This window comes from Lycorma delicatula, chromosome 1 (assembly GCF_047948215.1).
Source record: "Lycorma delicatula isolate Av1 chromosome 1, ASM4794821v1, whole genome shotgun sequence".
NCBI lineage: Eukaryota > Metazoa > Arthropoda > Insecta > Hemiptera > Fulgoridae > Lycorma > Lycorma delicatula.
Window position 1 is genome coordinate 272,653,121 of NC_134455.1, and position 27,453 is coordinate 272,680,573.

Sequence of the window (27,453 nt, forward strand, 5' to 3'; positions counted from 1 at the left end):
AAGTAATATAATTAAGATGGAATTTAATCACATCTACTTTTTGTCTAATAATAGGTTATTTTTTTTTCTTTCCTAATGACATGATCTATGTAATGCATTATTATGTACTGATCCAAATAAAATATTTATTATTTGCTACATACTTATTGTAAGAGCTCTGAATTCAAACAATATCTATCTGTGTTCTCGTTTCATTACCATCATTATTACGATTTTTGAATGGAATTCCCAAATTTGTTGTAAGGTATTTCTGAACTTTGGAAATGAAACTATTAGAAGAAAATTTATTCAGAAAATGTAAAGAGAATACAATCTTATGATGATGTAGTTAAGTTTAGTATTGCATAATTCAGAACTCAGTTAATAGGCAATCAAAAAAATAATACACACCTTAGTTAAGATCTAGGCTTTATTTCATCTAACAGACAGTTTCAGATTTTCAGCATACGTTTTCCTACAAAATGCGGCTAACAGGTAAATATTTTTTCAATGTATCCTTAATTTTAACATATTTTAGAGAATATGTTTCATTACTGAAATTATTTGCAAATCCCAGTGAATGTTCATGCAAATTTTAACAACAGCAATCCATCATAAAATCATAATCTGAACATAGCGGTTGTGATGTTGAAGGGCAGCGGAGATAAGATGGGCAGTGGACAGGCACATGATCTGTAAAACATGTAATTAATATTAATTGGTAACAAAGATTATTAAAAATAAATACATTTATAAATTTATTACATTATTTGACCATCCTCATCATTGCTTTGATCAGCTCCTTATACAAAATATTGGTAGCATTGTTGAAATATGCTAAGCCAAAAGTTATTAAGCAGGTGAATGTTTCTTTTACCTCAGAAGAATACTGAATCAGATAATAATTATTGATGCATTTTCTGGAAGAAAGTACATGTGACAGACTGCCTCTGCAATTATCTGACTTATTAAACAGCCTCAAGTTATTCCAAACTTACTTCCAATTGGCTATTAACAATCTTTTAGTTATTTGTTGGACTGTTACTAGTTCCCACACGTTCTCCTTCCTCCTTTTAAACATCTCTTCCCCTTTGAGGAACACTGACATCTTTAATGGTAATGTTTTTTATGCCTGAAACCTTACTTCATTTATCCCACATCTTACCTTTTTTAAGCATTAATTCATATCATTATTTTTTCTGAATCTTCTATCTAACCATTCATTTGCAAATCATTTTCTCTTTACTTTTTATGTAACTCTCTTCTTAATTCATTGCTGACTTTTTAATATAATCCATCCCTAACACTCTTTATCCTTCCTGTTTTTTATTTTTTGTCTTCCATTTTTTAAATCATCTTTCTTGTAACTGATGATTTCTTTTTCATTCTTTTCTTAATTATGCCAATCGTTTGTTCTACTGCTGTTATATTAGCTCCTGCTCCTGCTTATGTCCAAATTCTTTGAGGCCTTTTATATTTCTTCCCACTTACACTTGAGATAATTTTCCCACACTATCTTTTTTTTAGGAGTTATATCCTACAAGAATTATACTAAATTACACAAAAAATATTATAAATTTATAATATGTAAAATTAAAATGTAATATTATTTATAAAATTAATTAATTAATTAAGATAAAACTTTAAAAACATTTTTTTTAAAAATCAAACACCAATGACAATAGCAGTTAATGTGTTTATGTTTATACAATAAATATACATTTTAGATTTATACATTCACAGGACCAGTGTCAATTTTACATTGTAGTTTTTAATGCAATGTGATTATTTAGTTGGTATTGAAGTATATAATAGAAATTTACTGACTAAAAAAAAATTAAAACATGCTTTTCTACATCCAAACATTGTACTAAAAATTAAAAATAATATTTCCAAAAGTAAAGGACTACTGAAAAATTAAGTTTAGATATGAAATAATCCAATTCAATTCAAGGGAAAAAATGAACCAAACAATGGAGATTACCCAGTAAATATAATATGAGATAATTTTGTTTTAAACAAAATAATATGTTGCCTATTTTCGCAAGACTACAATGAAAAGTAAGGGGAACTCTTTCATATTCAATATCTACATGAATTTTTTAAATATGACAGTTTTGGTGATAAATGGAAATATCTTTAATATACCACATCTAGTAAATCTCTTTGGATGAATTAAAGTTAAGGTACAAAATAGAACTGAGGTCATGACCCATGCTTTTCAGTGTGGTCTTGCGAAAATAGACAACTTTACACGTATTATTTTGTTGGAAACAAAATTTATCTTCTATTTATGTTTACTTGTTAATCGATTTTGAATAATTTTTTTACTTGAATTAAGTTATTTCATATGCTAAACTTAATTTTTAGTAGTACTTTTTAAGTAAAAAAGTACTATTTTTAAGCAAAAAATATTTTTTTTTTTACTTTTTAGTATGATGTTTAGATATAGAAGCGCATCTTTTTAAAATAAAAATGATTTTTTTTATTAATTAACAAGTGTCGTGCCTTAGCATTTTTTGCAAATGACATTTTTAATTATAGCAGTGTTTTTTGTGTTACAAATGTTTTAAATAAAACTTAGTGGATCCTCTTCTAATTTTCAGGGTTGAAATAATTAAAACAAAAAATAAGAAAGGAAATAAATGAAAAAATTATAAAAATTGTTTGTTTTGTTTTTTAATTAAAAAAAACAAAAAAAAGCACTATTTCAACTATTCTTTGAATTTTGTGATTAAATTCCTTTGAAGTTTGTACCAAATTAGGGGTTAGAAAGTTAATGGTAGTTGTTTTTAATTTGACATCAATTCCAAAAAATCAGAATTTAAACAAATGAAAGAAGATTATTCTTCACAATTTTTAGCTGTTTCATCTAAAGTCTGTACAACAAATTAAGTAGGAACTAATTAGGATATTATTGAAAATGTTATTTTATAACATAATTAGAAATTCCTATTGCTAGATTAAAGAATATTATACCAGATGGCACATATAATATGACAGAAAAAGGTTAAGCTTTGTTGTCATGGGAATAAAGAGGATCCAGTTAATAATGTTATTCTTTCCAACATTTTACTTGAAATTTAAAAAGTATGCAATAGATTTTAAATTATCTGAAGAATATTTTTCATATTTTTTAAAACCATAATCTATTGGACCCATTTAGACAAAAAAGTTAGTAATTCCACAAGCCAAGTAAAAAAGTAGCGTATTGAATTTTAATGTTTTAATTCATTAAGGTCTCCTCTGGAAATTTTTAGCATTCATTTATGTTGTTATTAAGATAATAATTATTATTATATATTCTGATATGAATATTTTGATTTGTATGTTGAATACTGTTTAGCTTTCTTAGTTTCATTCTTTTATTATATGCTGATGCAAGGAGTTATTCTGAAATGCATCAACATATAGCAGAAGAATAAAGCTAAGAAACATAAATAGTACTTTTTTTTTTGTCTTCAGTCATTTGACTGGTTTGATACAGCTCTCCAAGATTCCCTATCTAGTGCTAGTCGTTTCATTTCAGTATACCCTCTACATCCTACATCCCTAACAATTTGTTTTACATATTCCAAACGTGGTCTGCCTACACAATTTTTCCCTTCTACTTGTCCTTCCAATATTAAAGCGACTATTCCAGGATGCCTTAGTATGTGGCCTATAAGTCTGTCTCTTTTTTTAACTATATTTTTCCAAATGCTTCTTTCTTCATCTATTTGCCGCAATACCTCTTCATTTGCCACTTTATCCACCCATCTGATTTTTAACATTCTCCTATAGCACCACATTTCAAAAGCTTCTAATCTTTTCTTCTCAGATACTCCGATTGTCCAAGTTTCACTTCCATATAAAGCGACACTCCTAACATATACTTTCAAAAATTTTTCCTGACATTTAATATAATTTTTGATGTAAACAAATTATATTTCTTACTGAAGGCTCGTTTAGCTTGTGCTATTCGGCATTTTATATCGCTCCTGCTTCGTCCATCTTTAGTAATTCCACTTCCCAAATAACAAAATTCTTCTACCTCCATAATCTTTTCTCCTCCTATTTTCACATTCAGTGGTCCATCTTTGTTATTTCTACTACATTTCATTACTTTTGTTTTGTTCTTGTTTATTTTCATGCGATAGTTCTTGCGTAGGACTTCATCTATGGCGTTCATTGTTTCTTCTAAATCCTTTTTACTCTCGGCTAGAATTACTATATCATCAGCAAATCGTAGCATCTTTATCTTTTCACCTTGTACTGTTACTCCGAATCTAAATTGTTCTTTAACATCATTAACTGCTAGTTCCATGTAAAGATTAAAAAGTAACGGAGATAGGGAACATCCTTGTCGGACTCCCTTTCTTATTACGGCTTCTTTCTTATGTTCTTCAATTGTTACTGTTGCTGTTTGGTTCCTGTACATGTTAGCAATTGTTCTTCTATCTCTGTATTTGAACCCTAATTTTTTTAAAATGCTGAACATTTTATTCCAGTGTGCGTTATCGAATGCCTTTTCTAGGTCTATAAATGCCAAGTATGTTGGTTTGTTTTTCTTTAATCTTCCTTCTACTATTAATCTGAGGCCTAAAATTGCTTCCCTTGTCCCTATACTTTTCCTGAAACCAAGTTGGTCTTCTCCTAACACTTCCTCCACTCTCCTCTCAATTCTTCTGTATAGAATTCTAGTTAAGATTTTTGATGCATGACTAGTTAAACTAATTGTTCTGTATTCTTCACATTTATCTGCCCCTGCTTTCTTTGGTATCATTACTATAACACTTTTTTTGAAGTCTGACGGAAATTCCCCTTTTTCATAAATATTACACAACAGTTTGTATAATCTATCAATCGCTTCCTCACCTGCACTGCGCAGTAATTCTACAGGTATTCCGTCTATTCCAGGAGCCTTTCTGCCATTTAAATCTTTTAATGCTCTCTTAAATTCAGATCTCAGTATTGTTTCTCCCATTTCATCCTCCTCAACTTCCTCTTCTTCCTCTATAACACCATTTTCTAATTCATTTCCTCCATATAACTCTTCAATATATTCCACCCATCTATCGAGTTTACCTTTCATATTGGTGTACCATCTTTGTTTAACACATTATTAGATTTTAATTTATGTACCCCAAAATTTTCCTTAACTTTCTTGTATGCTCCGTCTATTTTACCAATGTTCATTTCTCTTTCCACTTCTGAACACTTTTCTTTAATCCACTCTTCTTTCGCCAGTTTGCACTTCCTGTTTATAGCATTTCTTAATTGCCGATAGTTCCTTTTACTTTCTTCATCACTAGCATTCTTATATTTTCTACGTTCATCCATCAGCTGCAATATATCGTCTGAAACCCAAGGTTTTCTACCAGTTCTCTTTATTCCGTCTAAGTTTGCTTCTGCTGATTTAAGAATTTCCTTTTTAACATTCTACATTTTCTACCTTATCTTTTTTACTCAGACCTCTTGCGATGTCCTCCTCAAAAATCTTCTTTACCTCCTCTTCATCAAGCTTCTCTAAATTCCACCGATTCATCTGACACCTTTTCTATAGGGTTTTAAACCCCAATCGACATTTCATTATCACCAAATTATGGTCGCTATCAATGTCTGCTCCAGGGTAAGTTTTGCAGTCAACGAGTTGATTTCTAAATCTTTGCTTAACCATGATATAATCTATCTGATACCTTGCAGTATCGCCTGGCTTTTTCCAAGTGTATATTCTTCTATTATAATTTTTAAATTGGGTGTTGGCAATTACTAAATTATACCTCGTGCAAAACTCTATAAGTCGGTCCCCTCTTTCATTCCTTTTGCCCAGCCCGTATTCACCCACTATATTTCCTTCCTTGCCTTTTCCAATGCTTGCATTCCAATCTCCAACTATTATTAAATTTTCATCTCCTTTTACGTGTTTAATTGCTTCATCAATCTCTTCGTATACACATTCTAGCTCATCATCATCATGGGCGCTTGTAGGCATATAGACGTTAACAATCGTTGTCGGTTTAGGATTTGATTTTATCCTTATTACAATGACTCTTGAAGTACTCCACTCTCCTCCCTATCTTCTTGTTCATCACGAAACCTATTCCTGCCTGCCCATTATTTGACGCTGAGGTAATTACTCTAAAGTCACCTGTCCAAAAGTTGCCTTCCTCTTCCCACCGAACCTCAGTAATTCCTACTATATCCACGTTTACCCTATCCATTTCCCTTTTTAAATTTTCTACTCTACCAACCATTTTTTAGCTTCTAACATTCCACACTCCGACTCGTAGAATGTTATTTTTTACTTTTCTGGTGACCCCTTCCTTAGTAGTCCCCACCCGGAGATCCGAACAGGGAACTATTTTACCTCCAGAATATTTTACCAAGAAAGGCGCCTCCATTATTGCTTTTGAAAATGCAGAGAGCCACATTTGCTTGGAAAAAAAAGAGCTGTAGTTTTCCATTGCTTTCAGCTGCGCAGTACTCAGAGGACTGAGTGATGTTGATATGGCCGTTTAAGTCATTGTGACTCACGCCCCTAACAACTACTGAAAGAGCTGCTGCCCTCTTTCAGAGATCATTCCTTAGTCTGGCTCTCAACAGATACCTCTCCGATATGGTTGCACCTTCAGTCCAGCTACTCTGTATCCCTGAGCACTCAAGCCCCCTCACCAATGGCAAGGACTCATGATTCATAAAGGAGGTAAATAGTACTATTAAAACAAAACATTAAACCCCAAAAATAACGTAAAATGTTAAAACAAAAAATATTAAACCCTATTAAATAATTTCTCGTAGAAATCATTTAATAGAGTTATAAACAAATCAACACTGACTAACAGATGGAGTAATTTGGACTGTATTATAGTGAAGATGAATTTTTTTAACACTCTGAAACTTGTTTTTTATAAAATCTTTTTAAGATCAAAATTTCCAAAATCTGTGAATCATCCCTGAAATAAATTGCAATGTTTACATTACCTTTTTTATAGGATAAATAATTACTGCCACATTACATAGAAGAACAGTCTTTGAAACTAAGCCTTCTTGATAATTAATTAATTATCTCTTCAAAGTTCAAATTATGAAAGTTGGAAGTTTAAATCTATTCATCTCATACTTCACCATACAAATCATCTGAATGAAGTTAAGACCAATTTACTAGGTAATTATGATAATTTTCTATTTTCATTGGGCTTTAAATTTATTAATTTATTATTGGTATTTACAATATTTTAATGAAATTTTACACACACAAAAGATGAATTTTCTCCCTGAAAGATGAATTTTCCCATTCATGGTAATTACTATTATGGTAATAAATACTTACCAGTTATTCTTGCACATCCACAACAAAATCCATGGATTACAGCACTGTCAAATCTGCAGTGATGTATAGGACAGTTGTCAGAACTAACACAACCTGATCTTCCAGATGAACCAAACAACCATTCTGTAAACAAGTTTTCTTTAAAAATATTTATTTATCGACATATTAAAACGTATAATTTAATAAATTTAAATAGGCAACTTTTAAAATCAATTCACATCTAATCAGTAGGAGTTTTGGAAAAATGAATACCGAAGAGAGACAAGAAAATAAAAAGAAAAGTACTATTTTGTTCTACAAAATTAACAATTTTCAATGACAAACTGAACCAAATTTATTTTAATATAATTTATTTTTTCTAACACTATCTCATTTTCAAACTTTTTCAGGATTGCAAAGGATACATTTCTTCATAATATAAACAAAAATGTTTCTATATTATAAAAAAACCTTTTTAAGAAAAAAAAATACAGTTACGTTATTGTGTTTGTAGCAGGTTATCCAAAGTACTTAGCATGGGATATTGGCTAAGTATTTTTTAATAATAAAAAATAATTATAAAAAACTGTCAAAACAAAGAATTATAAATTGTTCAAGAGCAAGGAAATAAGGACCCTTGGGGTGTTGTGTGCAGAGTCCTTGGACATAAGCGTAGGAAGTCCTTTCATCAGCTCTTTCAATTCAGGATGGTGTTGTGATGGACAAAGATTGTGTCCTACATATTTTGTTAAATGATTTGCTTCCTCATTATACTGAGGCTGGTGAGACTTTGTATCATCAGCATGTCCAACGAGAAATTGCCAAGTTCCATTCTGAGGTACAGTCTCTTGATATTACCGAGGTGGAGGTTTGTTAGGTGGTCTGTAGTATGGCATGACATAAAGCCCCTGGATATAATTGTATCATGGTGGAACATTTTGTTCGCTTGTTGCTCGTGATTCTCGGTCCCCTGACTAGGGCTTTTAATAGGATGCTTTCTGCTGGATATTTCCCAGCAAGTTGAACCTAGTCTACAAGGGCCGAATTAGAAAGGCATACGATGTTGTATTCAAATAAACTAAAAAATATTTAAAAAAATAGTCCTTTTCAGGATTAAATCACTTTACACAAACAACACACACACTCACACACACACACAAAAACACTTTAAACCTTCATAAAATAATGTAACTAGCTATTGATTTAAAACGATATTTATTTACATTTATTGAATGCAGTAGTTCCAAGGCCCGTGACACGATATGATATTGGATTTATCCACTATCAATTGTGTTACATATGGTGAGGAGTGTTTAACAAAATTGTGTGTAGTACACAGTCCTATTTTTATAACTTTAGCTACACCGCTTTTAGACCGGTAGTTATTTCGTATTCAAAACTTCTCGCAGGTGTCTTAGTTGTTTGGTTGCTTGTCGATAATAAATCCATTTGTGCTTCTGCATTCGACATGAACGGTTGAACACCACAGGAGTTAAAAAAAGTAAAACAATGAATATTTCATTAACAAGTGTGTACGGCTTTTATTACAACAACTTTTGTGTAGAGTGCCACCGTTCGTCATTCTACGATACGTATAGACAAACATTAAGTTTCGGGTGTAAATTACCACAACAAAGGTGCATACCGCTGTCTTTCGAAAGATTTTGTTCGATTTACTCTCAGACCGCGGGTCGTTCGCTGAGGTTCTGATTGTTGTCATCAGAGTCCTGAATTCGCCAACCAGACGTAGATGACATCGGTGACATTAGAAATTCACAGAGCAGTTTAAAAATCATAGAAAAAGTTTAGCTTCAAATCATACAAAATCTGTCAGGATATCACCATACCTATCAGATGAATTTTTCTGAGTTGTGGAGGGGGACTGGTTGTGATGGTGGAGTCTAAAAATATGATGTAACCGAGTGAAATAGTTTATTCTTTGAGAAACGTTCAAGGTGTTTAGTGTTGTTTGCGTATGAGTTTGTAGCCGACGATTGTCGCCTACGTGTTTCAAACTGAAATGCAGTTTCATATATATACTGTCGATTTATCCGAACACGAATTCGATAAAAACGGTGATAACTTGGTCTTAAATTTGGTTTTCGGTGATGACGGAAGTGGACGAAAATATTGCGAATTTGAATGCGGTGAAAACGCATCGCTTCTACAGACGGTAAAGAGGTACGATTACAAAAGAGGTAAAGAGGTACAGTAACAAAAGTAACGGGAATACGTTAAAAATAAACCATTATCCAAATATGACATTGGACGCGTCGACGTTAAAAAATCTTAATAAATCTTGTCGGAAAAATGACGTACTCGCTGTAAACGTCTATGCAACAAACGAAAAATGAACCTCTCATGTTGCGACTGACGGAGGACTTTTCTTTAGGACGTGCGATGAGACCGATTGTTGTACCAAAGGTGACGCTGAACCGCTGTTGGTCGCATACGACACGGAAGAAAATTAAGACATTGGTTACGTTAAAACGAATCGATATATGAGAGGGCGTCACATCACTTCTCTTTATTTTATATTGTACAAGAATATAATACGCAAAGAAGACGAAAACCGTCCATCGATTCTAATTTTTTAAGTAAGTCCTTTTAAGGACTACAACACAATACACAAACAAAATAAAAACCCCCCGACACACACACACACACACACACACACACACACAAAACAAAAACACTTTAAACCCCCCCCATACAGTAACGTATTTGCTATTGTTTTATTTAAAAAATAATAGTTTTTATAATTACTATATGTAGTGGTTCCAAGGCCCGTGACATGATCTGATATTGGTTTCAGCCATTGTCATTTTATGTTAAGAATGGTGAGGAAAGTGTTTAAATAATAACTTTTATACACAGAATACTAAGCTCTCTCTCACATCCTGTTTTCTCGAATTATCAACCATACTCATCCAGTCGAAGTGTGTGTGTATGGGCAAAAAGGTAAATACGCAATCTACTTTTTTGTCACGACCTATCGAACAGGATTAAACATGTTTATTTCTGTAACGTTTGTCCTCCATCGCTCTCTCTGCACATGCGCCGGCAGAGGAACGCAATTGGTCAAAACTCGCGCGCCGCCGCTACTGCACCCCCTCTTCCCGCTGCGTCTATCGGACGCGTCAATCGAGCGCCGCATCTCGCACGGTAAACATCCTGCGCCGCACGCACACACAGCCACCTCCGCTGCCTTCCGGTGCTCGCCGCCGCCGTCGACCAGGCCTCGAGGTACGTCTAAATTTGTCGACAGGGCGTGTCCAGCCTCCCGGACGACGACGAGAACCTCGCTGTGATGCCTCGTAGTGCTCGCCACGATTACCAGGAACATCCTTGACGTAAGTCTAAAGTTTTATTCACAAAGACTAGTGTGACGTTAAAACATGACTGCGGCGACTGTTATAAGTACTAACAATAAGAATATTAAAATTATTTAGAGGGACTTATGTACAACAAATTTCATTCCCTACGTCGGACAGCCGCTGTAGCCGAACGATCTATGGCGTCAGTCAACCGCCTACTCGCTCAACCAACCGTCGCCCGTTCGAAACCTAGCTCATCCACATTTTTTTCACTTAAAATATCACTCATTTATTCAATTCTACCGCCCAACAACCACACATCACAACACCAAGCAATACTACCAACCTTTGAAATATTACTTAATTTATTCATATTTAATACTAACAATATAATCACGCTGGCCACATTGAGGCTACTAGCGTCAATACGTCACAAGATGGCCGACAGCCGCCATCTTGGATTTGACGCTAGTATCCCTATTTCTGTACTCCTACGGACCCTACTGTTAGTTCTTATTATCGGCCTTTGATGATCTTGCCTGTAATTGGAAAGGTTTTTGAGAAAGTTTGGTATCTCCGTATTATTAGTAGGTTAACTACTAAGCACTTATTGATGGGTAGCTAACGTGCCTGTCGGCCCGGCAAGAGCAAGGAAGATTTAATAATGAAGATGAGAATATTACTTCCTCCAGTATATCTAGGTATGTGTTAAGTGTTTTCTGGATCTATATCCAGGCTTTTAATAACTTATGGTTGCCCCTCTGCCTTGTTTTAAATTCAGAAACGTGGTTGTACATCGAATGAAATAAAGATTCTCTCAAGTTATTTTAGCCATCGAACCGTTCGTTGCTCTTCGTGATGGCAGCCAGAAGTAGGAAAGACTCTATCCAAAGGGTGCCCGCAGGGCAGTGTCAATACACAGTCCCGTTCTTTGGATAATTGAGTTCGATTCTATGTTACAGTTGAGGTTGCCTAGTGGTCGCCACATTATTGCTTATGGGGTTGATGAGCTACCTTATGCGGCTGACCTGTTGAGGGGGCTCGCGGAACGGATAGAACTCGAAGCTGCCGGTGCATGTCTGATCTCTTTTCACGAACAGAGGTTTGCGTCATTTAGAGCGGGGGCCGTAATCTGTAACTGTGTAGATCTTTGATTTCACCCATTTGATCCAGTAGGAGCGAAAAGGTGCAAAGAGTGACAGGAGAATACAGAAGGTCTCAGCTGCCCGTGGCTCGCTGCGGGTAGTTGTCATGCTTGTGGCTTGTGTTCAATATCTAAATAGAAGGATGCATCGAGCATGTTGTTCGTATACTGTTAGGTTAGGGAATCTCCGACTATGACCGATGTTAGGGAGGTAAGTAAGAAGCCTAGCCGAAGCTTTTTGCTTCAACCACCTCAAATACAGGTTCTGACAATGATGGTTCAGAAGTGGATATAGGGATGACCATCCCGGAGGGTATGAATCCACTCATTGAAGAGTTTTCTCATGCTGGGGGTAGCTCTGGCCCGTTAGCCCACGATGTTTTGGCGGAACTAGATGACTTGCTCTACCTATTTAGCAAACCCGAAGTGTACCAGTGCAGCTACCAAGAGGAAACTATTGCATTGTCTCGAATTCTTCCGAGCGGCTTTCACAGCTCTCGTTTAGGTTTTTAAAAATCTAGCCTCGAAGCCTAAGGAAGTAATTGCAGTTTATAAACCGGTCCAGGCCCCAATGCAACCACGTAGGTATGCTGAGGTGGTTAGAGGCGGTCGTGAAATCAGTCAGTCCAAGAAACCTGAGTTTGCATTTGTCAGCAGAGCGGAGGACTCAACTGTGTCCAGCAGTCAGCTAAAGAAAGATCTCCAGGTTGTCCTTCGGGGTGACCGGAAAGTTCTTAAAATCAGGAATATCAAGGAGACCGGCAAGGGCCTTTTCAGGTACAAATATTGACATCACCATTGGTAGGAACATCCCTGGCAGAGTCGTTGACTGGTCTGTGGTCGAAGACTTTTCTAGCGATCATCGGTTGATACTTTCTGAAATAGCGGATGAGCTGCGCGATGGCCCTGTGGGAAATTTTCCTGTTTACCGCGGGCGCTTCCTGCATAGGACGGACTGGCCGAAATTCTTCTCTTTGTTGGAGTCCAGACTGGAGATTTTTTCTCAAAACCTTGACAGCCTGCCATTAGATGACCTGGCAGAAAATTTCACTTCTGTGGTGGCGGCGGTGGCTGAGGCCGCCATTCGTAGAGACACTGGCCGGGAACGTATATCTGGTTGGTGGTCTCGGAATTTGACAGCAATGAAGCAGTTTGTGAATCGATTCTGAAGGGCTGCGCAACGAGAGGGTGATCACGATCGGCGTGCGGTCCTAACTGCGGATTACGCAGAGCGAGGGCTAGGGATTCATGTTAGGTTGGATGTGAAGATGTCCGTTTGAGACATACGTGAAGGCCAAATTTGATATGTGTTTACTGATTCATTTACATCAAACCTGTCTGCCGAGGCATTTACATCGGTGGCACCCCGACAGAGGCCTGACTGATGACTGTGAGATTTAATCAGTTAGAGGGTCTAAAGAAGACCTCCGGTAAGCCTTTCAGGGCTTGGAACGGAGGGGATAGTGTGGCGACCGGTAATGTCACAAGGTGTGTGTCTTCCCCCTATGTGGTTGCGATGCCCGTGCATGTGAAATTGTCAGGTTGTGGAGTCTCTAGCAAAAGATGATTTTTAGTCCAGAAAAAACTATGATGGTATTGTTGATGGGTCGCCTGGCCAATGCACGCTGAACAAGGGTTTCAATGTTCGTACATCCCATTCGGTATGTTTCTGCTCAGAAATACTTGGGTGTCTAAAATTCTTGATGAGAATCTTCGATTAAATCTTCCTTTTATTAAAGGAATACCTTTAATAAAGATTAAATCAATTTTTAATCAAGATTAATGTTGTTGCCAAGAAGGCTGTTGCTGCCTTTTTTTGAATTCGCAGATTTATCCATCCCGGTTAAGGGTTGAATTTCCGTACCATGCTTATCCCCTACACGGGTGTAAGTGAGGTTATTATGTTATTCGCTGCGCCTGTCTGGTCTCATTGCATGATCTTTAGGTGTTATAGGGTCATTCTTTTGAGAGCCCAACGTCTCCTTCTGTTGGCTGTTGTCGGCGGTTACAGGACTGCGTCGCGGGAGTCAGTCTGTGTTATTACTGGCATTAAGCTGATGGATATTCTTGCCATAGAACGTAAGGAATGTATACTTCCAAATAGGATGGTATTTTTACTTCGGAACGTATGCGGGAAATTGAACACCAGGGTTTTACATCTTGGCAGGCCAGGTGAGATGATTCCCCTGTTGGTCGTTACATGTATGACATATTTCCAGTTGTGTCTGATTTGAGCGTGGTTAGGTGTTTTTTACCCAATCGGTGTATTACGCAATTCCTTTCCGGGCACGGTGCTTTTCGGGAGAGATTGGGTAGGTTTCGTTGAGTAGATTCAGGTCTATGGCCGATACACTATGCTCGGCATAGCCCAAAAACCTTTGCTCGACACGACAAGAAGAGTCACACTGCGCGTGAGCTGAAGGAGCTCACGGGGGATATGGCGAGCGCAGTCGCGGCATTTCGTCCTTCTTCGAATCAAACCCTTTTGAAATGACGACAAAGTGTGAGGTTGCTTGTCAAACTAGTAGGAAGATCATAGGTAAAAAACTCCTGAGACAACTGGAGAAAGGGGTCCGGAATGAGAGCATTGATGCCCTTGTATCGGCTCGGTGGCATAAAGACTGGTTTCAGAAGACGGTAGAACTGAAAGATTCGGTGCTCCTGGAAAGGGAAAAGGATCTTGCGGTAGTATTTGACCTTGCAAAGATGTAGAGTAGATTTTTGGAGGCAACTTCAGGGCGGCCCCACAGGTGAAGGATTTGACACTGCAGGAATATTTGAAGGCCGATCAGCTTCTGGGGTGCACAGAGTCTGCCACGATCCTTTGGGGCACCTATTTGGAGGATTTTGTAAGGAAAATCTTCACTAATGTAATTGATTCGTTGGCAGGGGAAGCAAACATTCACTACATACGGCAGGAAGTTGCGGAGGTGTTTCTCCAGGCGAAAAAAGATGTTGTGTTTGGGGTCGAAGAGGGCGATGCGGCTCATGTGACGAGGAAGGTGGTTGAATACGCGGGTCGCAGAACGAATAGGACAATGGGTATTTATGTGAACAGGACGGATAAAAATAGGACTAGGAGGAACAGGTCTGCCAGTCGGGCTCCTGCTGATAGGGCAAAACTCTTGACAAGGTAAACAATCCTTTACAGACCTATTTAAAGAGGTAAAAGGAGAAATCAAGGATGGAGATCGGGAGATTCTCTCCGTCCGTAAGGGACTGGGGGAGGATCTCTGGATACGGGTTAAAGACGAGGCGGAGGGCCCTCAGAGACTCCTTAAGAGTCTGCAGGAGTTGGTTTGGGGCGGTACAGGTTCCTCCCATATCTAATACTACAAGAAGTTGAAGAATAATTATTAGAGATTTAGACGCCCTTACCACCAGGGAAGATGTGGTGAGAGCGGTGAGGGATATTGTCGATCTGGAAGAGGACGTAGAGCAGACCATAAGATTGAGACCGCCCACTCAGGAACTAAGGTGGCTTCTGTGCTCATTAGTGGTGACGAAGAGGAGAAGCTTTTGCCGAGGGGGCGCCTAAGTGTCGAGATGGTGCACTGTAAAGTAACGCCCGACATGGAGCAGGAAAGGTGCTTCCGATGTTGGGACCTTGGTCACAAGGTTTCCAGGTGCCAGGGCCCGACAGGTCGAGAAACTGCTTTAACTGTGGCAAAGAGGGCCACTTAAGTTAGAATGCAGGGAACCGCCGACCTGCAGGAAGTGTGCCGCGGAGGGCCACAAGTATGGCAGATCTCTGTGTAAACAATGGAGGTTCTCCAGCTAAATATGAAAAAAGTCTCGTCAGGCCCATGACCTTCTGTGGGCCATTGCCAGAGATCGGGGAGGCGACCTTGTAGTGGTCTCGTAACCGAATTTCGGGGTTCTGCGGAATGACAGATGGTGCAATGATTCTAACCGATCATGTGCGATTGCCTCTGTGTCTGGATGAGTTGCTATCAGAGACAGCGGCTATAGAAGAGGGTTTGTCTGGGCTGTGATGGAGGAAGTGACGGTTTTCAGTTAGTATCTCTCACCGAATATACCAATACTGTAATTTACGAGATGGTTCAAGAACTGTCCGCAGCGGTGGGAAATTGTGAACTGTTGACTGAAGGAGGAGATTTTAATGCCAACAGTCCATAGTTGGCCAACGAAGTAACTAATGAGGGTGGCAGACTCTTGGCAGAAGGTGATGGCCTCTATGGGTATATGGTCTGTATCAATGAATTTGGAGTTCATATGTTTCACAGCGAAGGCAACAGTCACACTGTGGACATAACCTTCATTGGAAAGTCACATGCAAGTGTAGTGAGATGGCGATTGATGGAGGAGGAGATGCTCAGCGACCACAGATGTATAGAAGTGGTCGTTGAGCGTCCACGAATCTGCCGCGTTGGCACCGTGCGGCCCTAGCGGTTGAAGTCGGCGCTGATACCGAAATGAAGTTACGTGGACCACATATATTGGAGCCTGATGGGTTACATGAAGTTATACTTCAATCCTGCTACGGGGTCCTCGGAGAACGAGATAGGGGTGTATGACGCGGACCAGTTTATTGAAGTTCTGCGCAAGTTCAGTAGCTTCGAAATAAATGTGTCAGGCTTCGTAGAAGTCTACACGAGCAAGGAAGCGCGAGAGCCCATCAGCGGGAGAGAATATAACTCGTCTATTGAAACAAGCCAAAAAAGAGTTGAAGAAAGCCATCATCAGCTCGAAGTGAGCGAAATGAGCAGAGCTCTGTAGTGACTTGGAGACGAACCCGTTCGGGGATGCTTATAAAATAGTCAGGGGCAAATTCGGGAAGTCGCTGCCCAAACTACCTGGGGCACAGTTGAAGGAGCGCGAGCTCTTTCCAGCCGAAAACAACTGGCGAAGAAAGGAAATGGTGGCTGATGCCATTCCGCCATTCATGCGTGATGAACTGGAGTACGCGGTGGCAAAACTAAGACCGCGGAAAAGTCCTGGTCCGGACTGCGTCTCAGCGGATATCCTTAGAGTGTTCTCCAAGACGTTCTCCCTGACACTATTGGATGCGTTCAACCTGGTCATTCAGTGTGAAAGAATTCCTAGCAGTAGGAAAGAATCTCGTCTAGTACTGATACCAAAAGGAGGAAGGGGCTACAGATCTATTGCCCTTATTAATACCTTAGGGAAGGTATTCGAAGAGTCGGAGCTGAATCGGTGGGAAGGTTGGTCGGAATAGCAGTATGGCTTTAGAAAGGGGAGGTTGACGTCTGAAGAGGTCGAATCATGAAGGTTATTAGGATAGTTAACTAGGTGGCCGTAGAAACGCGACATACAAGAATTCCCCTGGTAATACTGGTAGATATTAAAAATGCATTTAATAGTATGACATGGGATGCCATTATCGATCAACTGACGGAGAGGAGGTAGGTAAGATAGGTAAGAATATCTGTAAGGTAGGGAGATGAAAACTACGTTGGAGAATGGAGAGGAGGTCGTCGCGGTCATGGTGAGAGGGGTGCCCCAGAAGTCAATCCTGGGCCCCTTATTATGGAAAGTAGTGTACGACGGCCTTTTATGTAGGCGTGTTTCTGCTGGTGGAGTATGCGGAGACCTCGCTGTGGTGGTGACAGCGAGGACCATCGGAAAGGTGAAATCAAGCCGTGGGGGTCTTGGTAGAGTGGTTGAAGACAAGAGATCTGATGGTGTCACCACAGAAGACTGAAATCCTTCTGATGACAAGTAGGAGTGGATGCCTCGGTTCTTCATTACACTGGAGGGTGTGGACGGGACCCCGAGCTTCGAAGAGAAGAATGATTGCCTCCACAGTTCTCTACGCTATTTTATATTCGGCTCCTGTATTGGTCAAAGTCCTAAGGATTCAGAGAAACAGGGTTAGGATGCCTAGAGCCGCAGCCTAGCCCTTAGACTGGTCCAGGCATATTGGTCAGTCTCAATTGAGGTTGTATTGGTGTTGGCCAGTATACCTCCAATCGATTTGATGGCCAAGGAACGCTCTGAGAGATACCGAGGCAAGGACTTCTCAGAAACCAGGGCTGCACTGATTAGGCAGTGGCAAGAAAGGTGGGATTGGGATGCGGCCTCCACAGGCAGATGAACGTACAGGTTGATCCCATGTATCAAGACCTGGTTCGACCGAGGACATGGGGAGGTCCATTTTTGGACGGTCCATTGACTTTCGGGACATGGGTCGTTCAATGTCTACCTCCATTCCAGGAGGAGAAGGGAGCTACCTCGCTGTCAATATTGCGAGGAAACAGATGATGTCGAGCACACCTTTTTAAGGTACCCCAGATAGGAATCCGAAAGACTATTTGACTGGTTGGTCACTTTTGAAGAAGTAATGGGAATCATGACAGGCTCGAGAGAGGGCTGGGACCTATGTGTAAGCTGGTTCTGGAGAGTTCTCTCTAAAAAGATGGAAGAAGAAGTGAGATGATTGGGTGGTGTACGGTGGAAGGCCAGCTCTCGGGGATAGGCATCGGGGGTCCAACACGATTGTTGCTGCTGAGTGCCCTTGGGGGGTGCTGGAAACCGCCTCTCGAGGACGATACCGGGTGTACCCGAGGTCACAGGTGGTGATGATGCGAAACCCAACGGTGGTTCCATCACCACTTCGTGGTTTTTAGTAGGTTCCGCCTTGGGAAGTCCCACACACCCAGCAGTACGGGCGTCTGCTTGCAGATTTTCCCTTCTCCAACGCAAAAAAAGATCTATGCCCGGATTGCGGGGTTGATGACACGGTAGACCATGTTCTCCTTGTCTGTCTCCGGTACGAGGCTAAAGATAGCAGAGTAGTTAGAAAACTTGAGACAGTGAACTCCTTTCTGGTTCTCCGAGTTAATTGGAAGGTCCGTGGGGAATGTTCGATAGTGGCTGGTTTCCTCCGTTTCCTTGCGTTTCGTAGACCGGCTGAAGGTGTTTAAACGGAGCAGAATCCCGGGTGGCTAGGGTTTTGGCCTGGGCATTTGATTGATCGGGGGTAGGCGTTTTGGCAACGAGCCTCAGTTAATTCAAAATCAGTAATTGTTAGTTGGGTGGCGAAGCTGCTGTCGGCAGAGGATGAATGCGCTATCGAGGACATGGTTGTTCATGCAGCCGTGAGGTGTGGCACTGTCTTGCCGAGGTCAGACTTCAGGTATGATACAGTGAGGGGGATGTAGGTCTGAATTTCATTGTTACATATAACACATTTTGAGCAGTATGAGTTTAGCATTGTATTGTCTCGTTACTTAGTCGGTGGTTGAGGCATTTACAGTCACAAGCGTTGGTATTAAAATTGGACTAGGCGCCGGGTTCGTGCTTTCCCGGATTCAGTTAGCTAGTTCAGAGGGTGATATTGTAGGAAAAGAAGAGTGAAGATGTCTGAAAGAAGCCTAAAGCGAAGATAATAAGTTGGCTGAGATAATAATTTTTACTGACGTAAATGTCTGCCGAAATATCTGCACCTGACTGCGGCCCAGCTGATAACTGTGAGATGTAATCAGTTAGAGGGTCTGAAAACGACCTCTGGTAAAGCCCTTCAGGGCTTGGAACGGAGGGGTGGTGTGGCGACCGGATTCACCTTCCCCTACAAGGCTGGGATGTGATATTAAGAAAAATACATTTCTGCAGCTGCAGATGACACCAAATTTTATAATAAATAACTTTTAAAATATTTTTTATTTTAAATTTATAAAAAAGTTTAAATTTTATAACTTTACATGTTTTATTATAAAATTTTGTTTGTCGTTGCGGTTTATATTTTTATAGTTTTTTCATATATTCATTAACTAGGTACATATCTCTATTAGCCACATCTCTTGCAAAGATGATGTATTATGGAATAATAAAAATAAAAGCTAAATCGTGGGAGGAGATCAGATATTTAATCAATTAAGTGAGATGAAATGTGCTTTTTTTCTATAAAGTTGACTTTCTTAAACTTTTTACTGTTATCTTGTGAAGAGAAAGAGTAAAGAAATACGCTTAGGAAACATTCTCTAGAACTGAGAGTGTAGTGTTTCATTCCTACAAACAGTGTAAGTACACTTCATTCCATTTGGATCAAGTCACATGGTAACCAAGATTGATTAAATCTAATCAATTTTTTTCACTAAACGTTCATGGAAAAAACAAGCAATTTTTTTGTTTATTAATTGTCCTTGTTAAAACGCCAAAATTTAACAACTGTCTGAGAATTGTAATAAAAAAGCTGGCTTCACATTTATAAGACTTTCCCGTCATGCGGCTTACGCATGCATACACACACAACTTAATTTAGCACGTCAATGCTACACCAGTGCTCTTTGTAGTGACAGGTACTATTGGTGCAGTACACCCACTTCGCCACTAGTTTAGTACATTTTTTGGGGTAGGGTTGTGGTTCTGCAAAAATTTTTTTTTGCTAATACTATTATTTCTTTAATTGTTAACAAATGTGAAAAATAAGACCTTAATTAGGTGAAATCTTGGTATACTGAGAGTGACCGTGCTCTACAACCTTACCTCCTTAATCTTTTAAGTTGAAAATCTAATAGCATCAATACCCCATATATAGAAGTAATCTGATCAACTTTTGTCAAAATCAGTCCTGTAGTTCTGAAGATATAAGGTGTGAGACTCTGAACACACTAGTGTACATATGAACACCGGAAAACTTCCATCATGTTTTTTGGATTCTTTAAGTGTCAAAACATCAAGATCTGGTGAAAACTGTATACGCCCAAATTGGATAGATTACTTTACTTTCCTGTCTAATGCTATAGTGCTACACAGAAAAGTAAAATCAGTACTGTACCATCGTGTAAACATACTGCATACACATGTGTACCTACATATATTTATTAATAAAAAACTTTTTTTTTAGTCTTAGTCTGTGGTATTACTTCACAGGATGAGATTAAATGAAAATTTTTGTAGCCTGACCGGGATTTGAACCCAGAACTGTAAAAAACAATTAAAATTTACTTATTGCATAATACGCTTTTTTTCCTTGCAAAGAGCTTTCGCAGAGATCTTTGGTTTCTCGTAAGGTATTAATGTTTTAAAAACATATCTGAAAAATTAAAATATAGACAGAGAGGTATGATTTCTTTCTCAATTAATGATGTAAAATGAACTATTTTGCTTCTGTTACTGTTTGTGAGAAATTATAAAAATATTTTTTTATTCGTAGCGTAAATTAAATATATTTTAAATTACATTTGAATAATTTAAATTAACTGTACCATTTTCCTAACATAATCATGAAGTTGAAACTTTAACAGATCAACAATTATATTTTTGTTGCTGTTTTCTTTGACATCAGGAGGGTGTACAACATGGCCTGAAAATGTGGTATTCTAAATACCTTTAAAGAATGGGGAGTCATGGGCAATATGTTTATTATGGGTTTGTTAAATGACCAAACTTTCCGTCTTCATTTGGAGATTCTGTGTCAAGTAAAGTCACCTTAGAGAATGGAGTGACTCAAGAAAGTGTATTAAGTGCCACCTTTTTTACTATAGGCATCAACAATATTACTAAATGTGTGTAGCCATCTGTTTCATGTTCTCTATTTGTTGATGATTTTTACTATGTATATCATGACCTGTTCCATAGCCACAGGTGAGAGACTACTACAGAATACTATATCTAGTCTTAAAGCTGGGTCCAAGGGTTCATGTTCTTACCTGAGGAAACAAAATGTGTAACCTTCTCTCTCCTACGAGACCGTTTTATTCCACAAGTTCTTCTCAATGAAAAGCCAATAGTTATCTCTCCTGACATTAAATTTTTAGGTTTGCTTTTGATAGTCATCTTATGCGGGTCAAACATATAAAAACAAGATGTTTAAAGATTCTAGATATGATACCAGTTCTTAGCAACAACAAATGGGGAACTGATCGATCATGTATGCTGTGTTTTTATTATTCTTTAGTTTGGTCCTGTTTGCATTATGGTTGTTGTCGCCTACTCTTAAGCACATCATACTGTATTTATGGTGATGGATGCTGTACATCACACTTTTCTTCACATTGCTACAGGTGCCTTTAGATCAAGCCCTGTTACAAGTATACTTGTTGATTGCAGTAAAATATCATTTTGGTATAGATGGGACCAGCTGCTTGCATTTTACTCTGCTCATGTTAAAGGACAACCAAATTCACCCAGTTTTCAAAGCAATCCTCGCAAATCCTCATTTACAATGATATGAAAATCATCCATGTAGTACAGCACTAATGGGTTTCATATGTGGCATTTAATGTAACTTTTAAATTTTGATACACCTTCTATTTTCCCAACCTATCCCTGTTCATATCCTCTGTGGAGACTCGACCCCATAATTTTTAATTATGACCTCACCATATATAATAAAAAATAAAAAATTCCTAACATTTTTTAGTAAATGTTTTACCAATTTCTTTCCAAGACATACCTGTATGCAATAGTCAGATGACTAGTCAGATGTATGCAATAGAACAGATGGGTCAAAACAGAGTGATGTTATGCGATGTGCTTTTGTTGTAATGACAGAACCTATATATTTGGTCTACCTGGTATTACAAGTGTCTACAATGCTGAACTGTACACCATCACTAAGACTTTCAATATCATTAACCCAAAATATCCTCACATAATTATTTGTAGCGATTCGTGTATTGCACTCCAAGCTTTAGAAAATTTCTATTCTAGACATCCTATATACGAAATTCATAATGCAGTCGCTGAATTGAACATCACACAAGTGAGTTTCTGCTGGATCCCAAGTGATGTGGGAATCCGGGGTAATGAACGTGCGGATTCCGCTACTAAAGATGTATATAGCCAACCGTCTTTCACCAGTCTTGTAATTACTACCAATTTATTAATTCTGTAAAACATACTCTTCGAGGAAAGTGGCAAGGTAAACAGACTGTTACAGAAAAATAAAAGTCCGACATATCAAGGATACTGTACTTCTACGGAATTTTCATATAGTAATAACGGCCAAGAGGAGGTTGTTATTTGCCATTTATATGGCAAATAGGGCACACAAACCTTACTCATGGACATCGAATAAATCAAACCGAAGCACCCACTTGTGTTCGCTGCGACTGCCACTAACAATACACCACATCCATGTGGACTGCGTGTTATGCGGCATTGCGTCGTAAATTTAAATTAGGAACTAAGATTCAAGATATTCTACGAAACAATATGAGTATGCTATCGAATATCTTGTATCTTAAGGCCGGAGATCTATATTCAACTATTTAATAATTATTGTGATAGGTTTTTTTTGGAATATGGTATTATGTTTATTCCGGGCAACGATAACGAAAAAAAATGTTTGCCTTCCAAAAAAAAACAAAAAAAAAACTATATGTTCGAGATACGTTCGGAAAATAAGGTTAAAAAATTTTACAAAAAATCAAAAAATGCATATTTATTAATGAAGCATAAACCACATATACAAGTACACTAGTATTTTTACTTCCTTGTACGAAATAATGGAAGTATTGTGATCTCGGAAAAATTTGGTTTCCAGATTTCAACGGAAATATCCATTTTGACTATCCCTGAATCCATTTTTACTAGTTTCGGCGTGAAATCTGTACGTAAGTATCTCGCATAAGTCAAAAACGATTAGCCGTAGGATGTTGAAATTTTGGATTTAGGATTGTTGTAACATCTAGTTGTGCACCTTCCTTTTTGGTTGCAATCGATTGGATCAAAAGTTCCAAAAAAGCGCAAAATCCAAACAAATCTGGATTTTGGGCTTTTTTCTTAACTGCAGTAATAAGCTCTCATTGAGATCTTTTCAACAATATATCATAAGTGGTACTTATTTTCATTGGTTCCAGAGTTATAGCCAAATAACATAGTAATTAATGAAGTATTTGGATCTAAGAGGAGGGCACGTTGGTTAGAATCAGACTTTGTCTGCTTTTTTTTTCAATTTTTTTCTTTTTTTAATTTAAATATAATTGATTTATTAATAATTATTAACCTGTCATTGTAAAAAAAAAAAACTTACGATGAATAATAATTCAATAACAAAAAAAAAAAAAAAATGAAAAAGTATCAGAAGTTTTTAATGAAATAACATTTTATGTACTTTTCTTTAAAAAAAAAAAATTTGTAAATGTAATTTAATAGGCGAACAAGGAAGTCATGTGTTGACCACATCATTTTTTTTTACATATTCCCCATAGTTCCAAGCATTTTGTCAGCCGGGGTATCAACTTTCGTATTCCTGGGTCACGTGTTCCGCCGTCATCTCCTTTGATCATTCATACAAGGCATTTTTCACCTCTGTTTTCGTCAGTTGAAAAGAATTTTCCGCCCATGTGGTTTTTCAAAGGATGAATATAAAAAAAGTCTCTTGGTGCCAGGTCGGAACTGTCAGCAGGATGGTTCAGAGTATACCTACCAAAATTATTTAGGAGATCGACCATTTTGTCTGCGGTGTACGACCGAGTATTGTCGTGCAACAGCCACACTCCCTTTGTCAGCTGGCTACATCTTTTGTTTTGAATGGCTCGATGAAGCTTCTGGAGGGTCTTGTAGTATCTGTTGCCATTTATGGATTGACCTGGAGTCAAAAAATCGATAAGCAAAATCCCTTTTCGATCCCAGAAAAATGCTATCATGATTTTTTTCTCAGACTATTGCGTTTAGAATTTTTTGTCGATAGGGAACCAGAATGCTGCCACTGCATAGATTGCCTTTAGGATTCCGGTGCGTAGTGAGCCCAAGTTTCATTCCTAGTCGCAGTAGAGTGGAAGAATTCTTCATCCTTTAGCTCATAACGATCGAGAAACCCCCGAGGACAATAAACTCGATTTGTTTGGTGATATGTTCTGTTAACATTTAAGATATCCACAGCGCGCACAGTTTTCAAAAATTCGAACGGTTGGTTACCGTTTCTTTCACCACTTCGACCGACTTCTGGACACATGATCGTTCACAGTCAAACGGCGATCTTCGAGAATCAGCCGTACGAGTTTGTTAAACTACTCTGTAACAATCGACGGTCTTTCGCTCAACTGTTCATCGTGAATGATTGTTCTTATATATTTAAACTCCCTATATCACTTTATCACCAGACATCACATCACTGTAAACAGAAACAATTTCGCGATGAAGTTTGGCGGGCTTTTACATTTTTAGCGATAGCGAGATATCGGATGAAGATCGGGAATTGCCCGGTTCATGTTAAACCTATGATACTGACGTAACCAATCAAGCTATTAAACCCCCCCCCCCACAATTATGCTTAAGCTCTTCATTTAGACCTCCCATTCAGCAGGAGTTCCAACTTTTCATGAAAAATTTCCCTTGGAGCTACAGTCACGTTGTAACCTTACTTTCCGAACATACCTCGTATTATAATAAGAGAAAGAGATCTAAATTTATTGTTATTTATTTTTATTATTTACACACGGTATCTTTTCTTGCAAATGGGTTTTCATTATCTCTAACATGATCACTGTAAGTAGATTTCTGTTGTATAATATTTCTCTTTTAAAAAATAATTGGATTCAAGGGCTGGAAGCTACCTAATGAAACTTCAGGGAATAATGCTAAATACAATACTAAATATCATGCTAAACGTTTTCTATCCTTTATATTAATTCTTAAAAAATTGTGTATTATGATCAAAATTACATTTTTTTAAGAGATTGATAAAATTCAGCGCAATCCAAAAATTCAATTAAAATCTTTATTTATTCAAAACAAAAGTTAATACAACTATTTTGTGTAAATAACACTATCATCATTTTACAGCTGAGGATGGTCAGTATAAAGAAATTGCATTATAAGTTAAATTTTTGAGAATCAGGTCATCACTGAAAATTAATAGAATCTTCTCCAGAAGAAACATTGAAACTAGAATAAGAATAATAATTTGGCTCAATATAACTATAAAAGATCGGATAAATTATTCCCAATACAATTTTGCTTGGAAAATGGTAAAACAGATTTACTGTAAAGCAAAAATTTAAAATAATATCTTTATTAAACAGGAATTAGATAGTCGGAAATATATTTTATTAACAGAGATATAGAAAATACTTTATTAAATAATGGTAGAGCCCAATGTCTAACAGTTTTTTTAGAATACTATATTTATTCATTTTTCAATTCTCGTGTGAAAACTTTCTATGAAAAGAGCTCAAAAATTTAAACTAAATGTTAACGTAACAGACATTTGATGGTTGAATGTACATGATATGTTAATAGATCAGGTATGGACCTTCTTAAGACCTATCTTATTCTCGTATCACACATTTTTGAATGTGAGAAGCACGGTGGCTAGTCTAAATGTCAGAATTTTATTCAGTATTAAATTAACCTTTTATATTTGACTTAGATTTTCCTAAGTCAATTTTTTTTTAGAAAATTTTATCGTCTTGTGTGAAAAATATTTTTATTTTTTATGAACATTGGTAACAAATTCATAAGTTCTGTTAATATATTTATGTTGCCGACAGAAAAAGCTTTGGCTGTAATAACAACTCAATAATTTGTAAAAATAAAAGTTTAGAAATACTGCACTGTAAGCTTGTGAAAAATGTTTTAACAACATATAATATTATCTAATGCTTACATATCTTTCCTTTAAGTATTAATTAATCATACTAGAATAGTTGTAACATTACATAAGATGATGTTAGATGATATAAAAAATCTATGCATAGGTGAAATCAAACAATATCTTCCCTTTGAAAAAAAAAATTGGTAAATGAAGTTTAATAAAAAGTAATTATTGAAAGCTAGACTAAATAAATGATTTAATGGTAAAATAATATTTTTTTTTCCTTTACTCAGTAAATTTTATCAATATGTAATAGCTCCTTGACACTGTGAATCTGTTTTTTTTTTTTTTTCCTGTTTAGCCTCCGGTAACTACCGTTTAGATAATTCTTCAGAGGATGAATGAGGATGATATGTATGAGTGTAAATGAAGTGTAGTCTTGTACATTCTCAGTTCGACCATTCCTGAGATGTGTGGTTAATTGAAACCCAACCACCAAAGGACACCGGTATCCACGATCTAGTATTCAAATCCATGTAAAAATATCTGGCTTTTTACTAGGACTTGAACGCTGTAACTCTCGACTTCCAAATCAGCTGATTTGGGAAGACGCGTTAACCACTAGACCAACCCGGTGGGTTTGTGAATCTGTTACTGTGGAGAACTTTTTTCACTTTGATAGTTAAAATCTTCTTTCTATTTTTTTTTACTTAGAAAAATTTTTTAATTGTTCTAAATTTGCTTCAACTTTTCATTATTCTCTAATAAATTATATAAGATAGGCAGGACTAAAAATAGATTGCAATACAACATATAAAAATACATACAAAAATGAATGCTACAACATAGAAATATACTTAAACTGACAGAGGCAGTGTATCGGGAAAAAAACCTGTACATAAATACATATATTGTGAATTTTTAGGCAAAAGTGCAACACTGCTACCTACAGGCAAGGTATACATACAAAAATCCCACCATCAATCCTGATGAATGAACTGGATGGCAGTCCTGAAATGATTACTCATTATTGCAGAAAGATAATTAAATGAAAGTGAACTTTGTACATTTTAAAATTTCATTCTCTTTTTGTTCAAGGATAACACAAAATATGAAAGATTACAAAAAAATGTTTAAAAATTATGACTTACGTGAAAGAAATCTGGTTTCTCTTGGAACAGATATAACTGAAACTATGTAAATGAATACAAGAAAAAATGAAAGATTCTTCATAATGTAACTAAATATAAGAAAA

At 37.3% G+C, this 27,453-nt stretch overlaps 1 protein-coding gene across 1 annotated transcript; it reads right to left on the reverse strand.

Annotated features, from left to right (window-relative positions):
- Nucleotides 1-409: 409 nt before the first annotated feature.
- LOC142317828 (uncharacterized) lies at nt 410-21,493 on the reverse strand. The gene is made up of 3 exons (XM_075354379.1): nt 21,367-21,493; nt 7,292-7,414; nt 410-672 (listed from the first exon to the last, which is right to left on the reverse strand). The coding sequence occupies exons 1-3, from the start codon at nt 21,491-21,493 to the stop codon at nt 575-577; spliced, it is 348 nt and encodes a 115-aa protein (XP_075210494.1). The 3' UTR covers nt 410-574.
- Nucleotides 21,494-27,453: the final 5,960 nt, after the last annotated feature.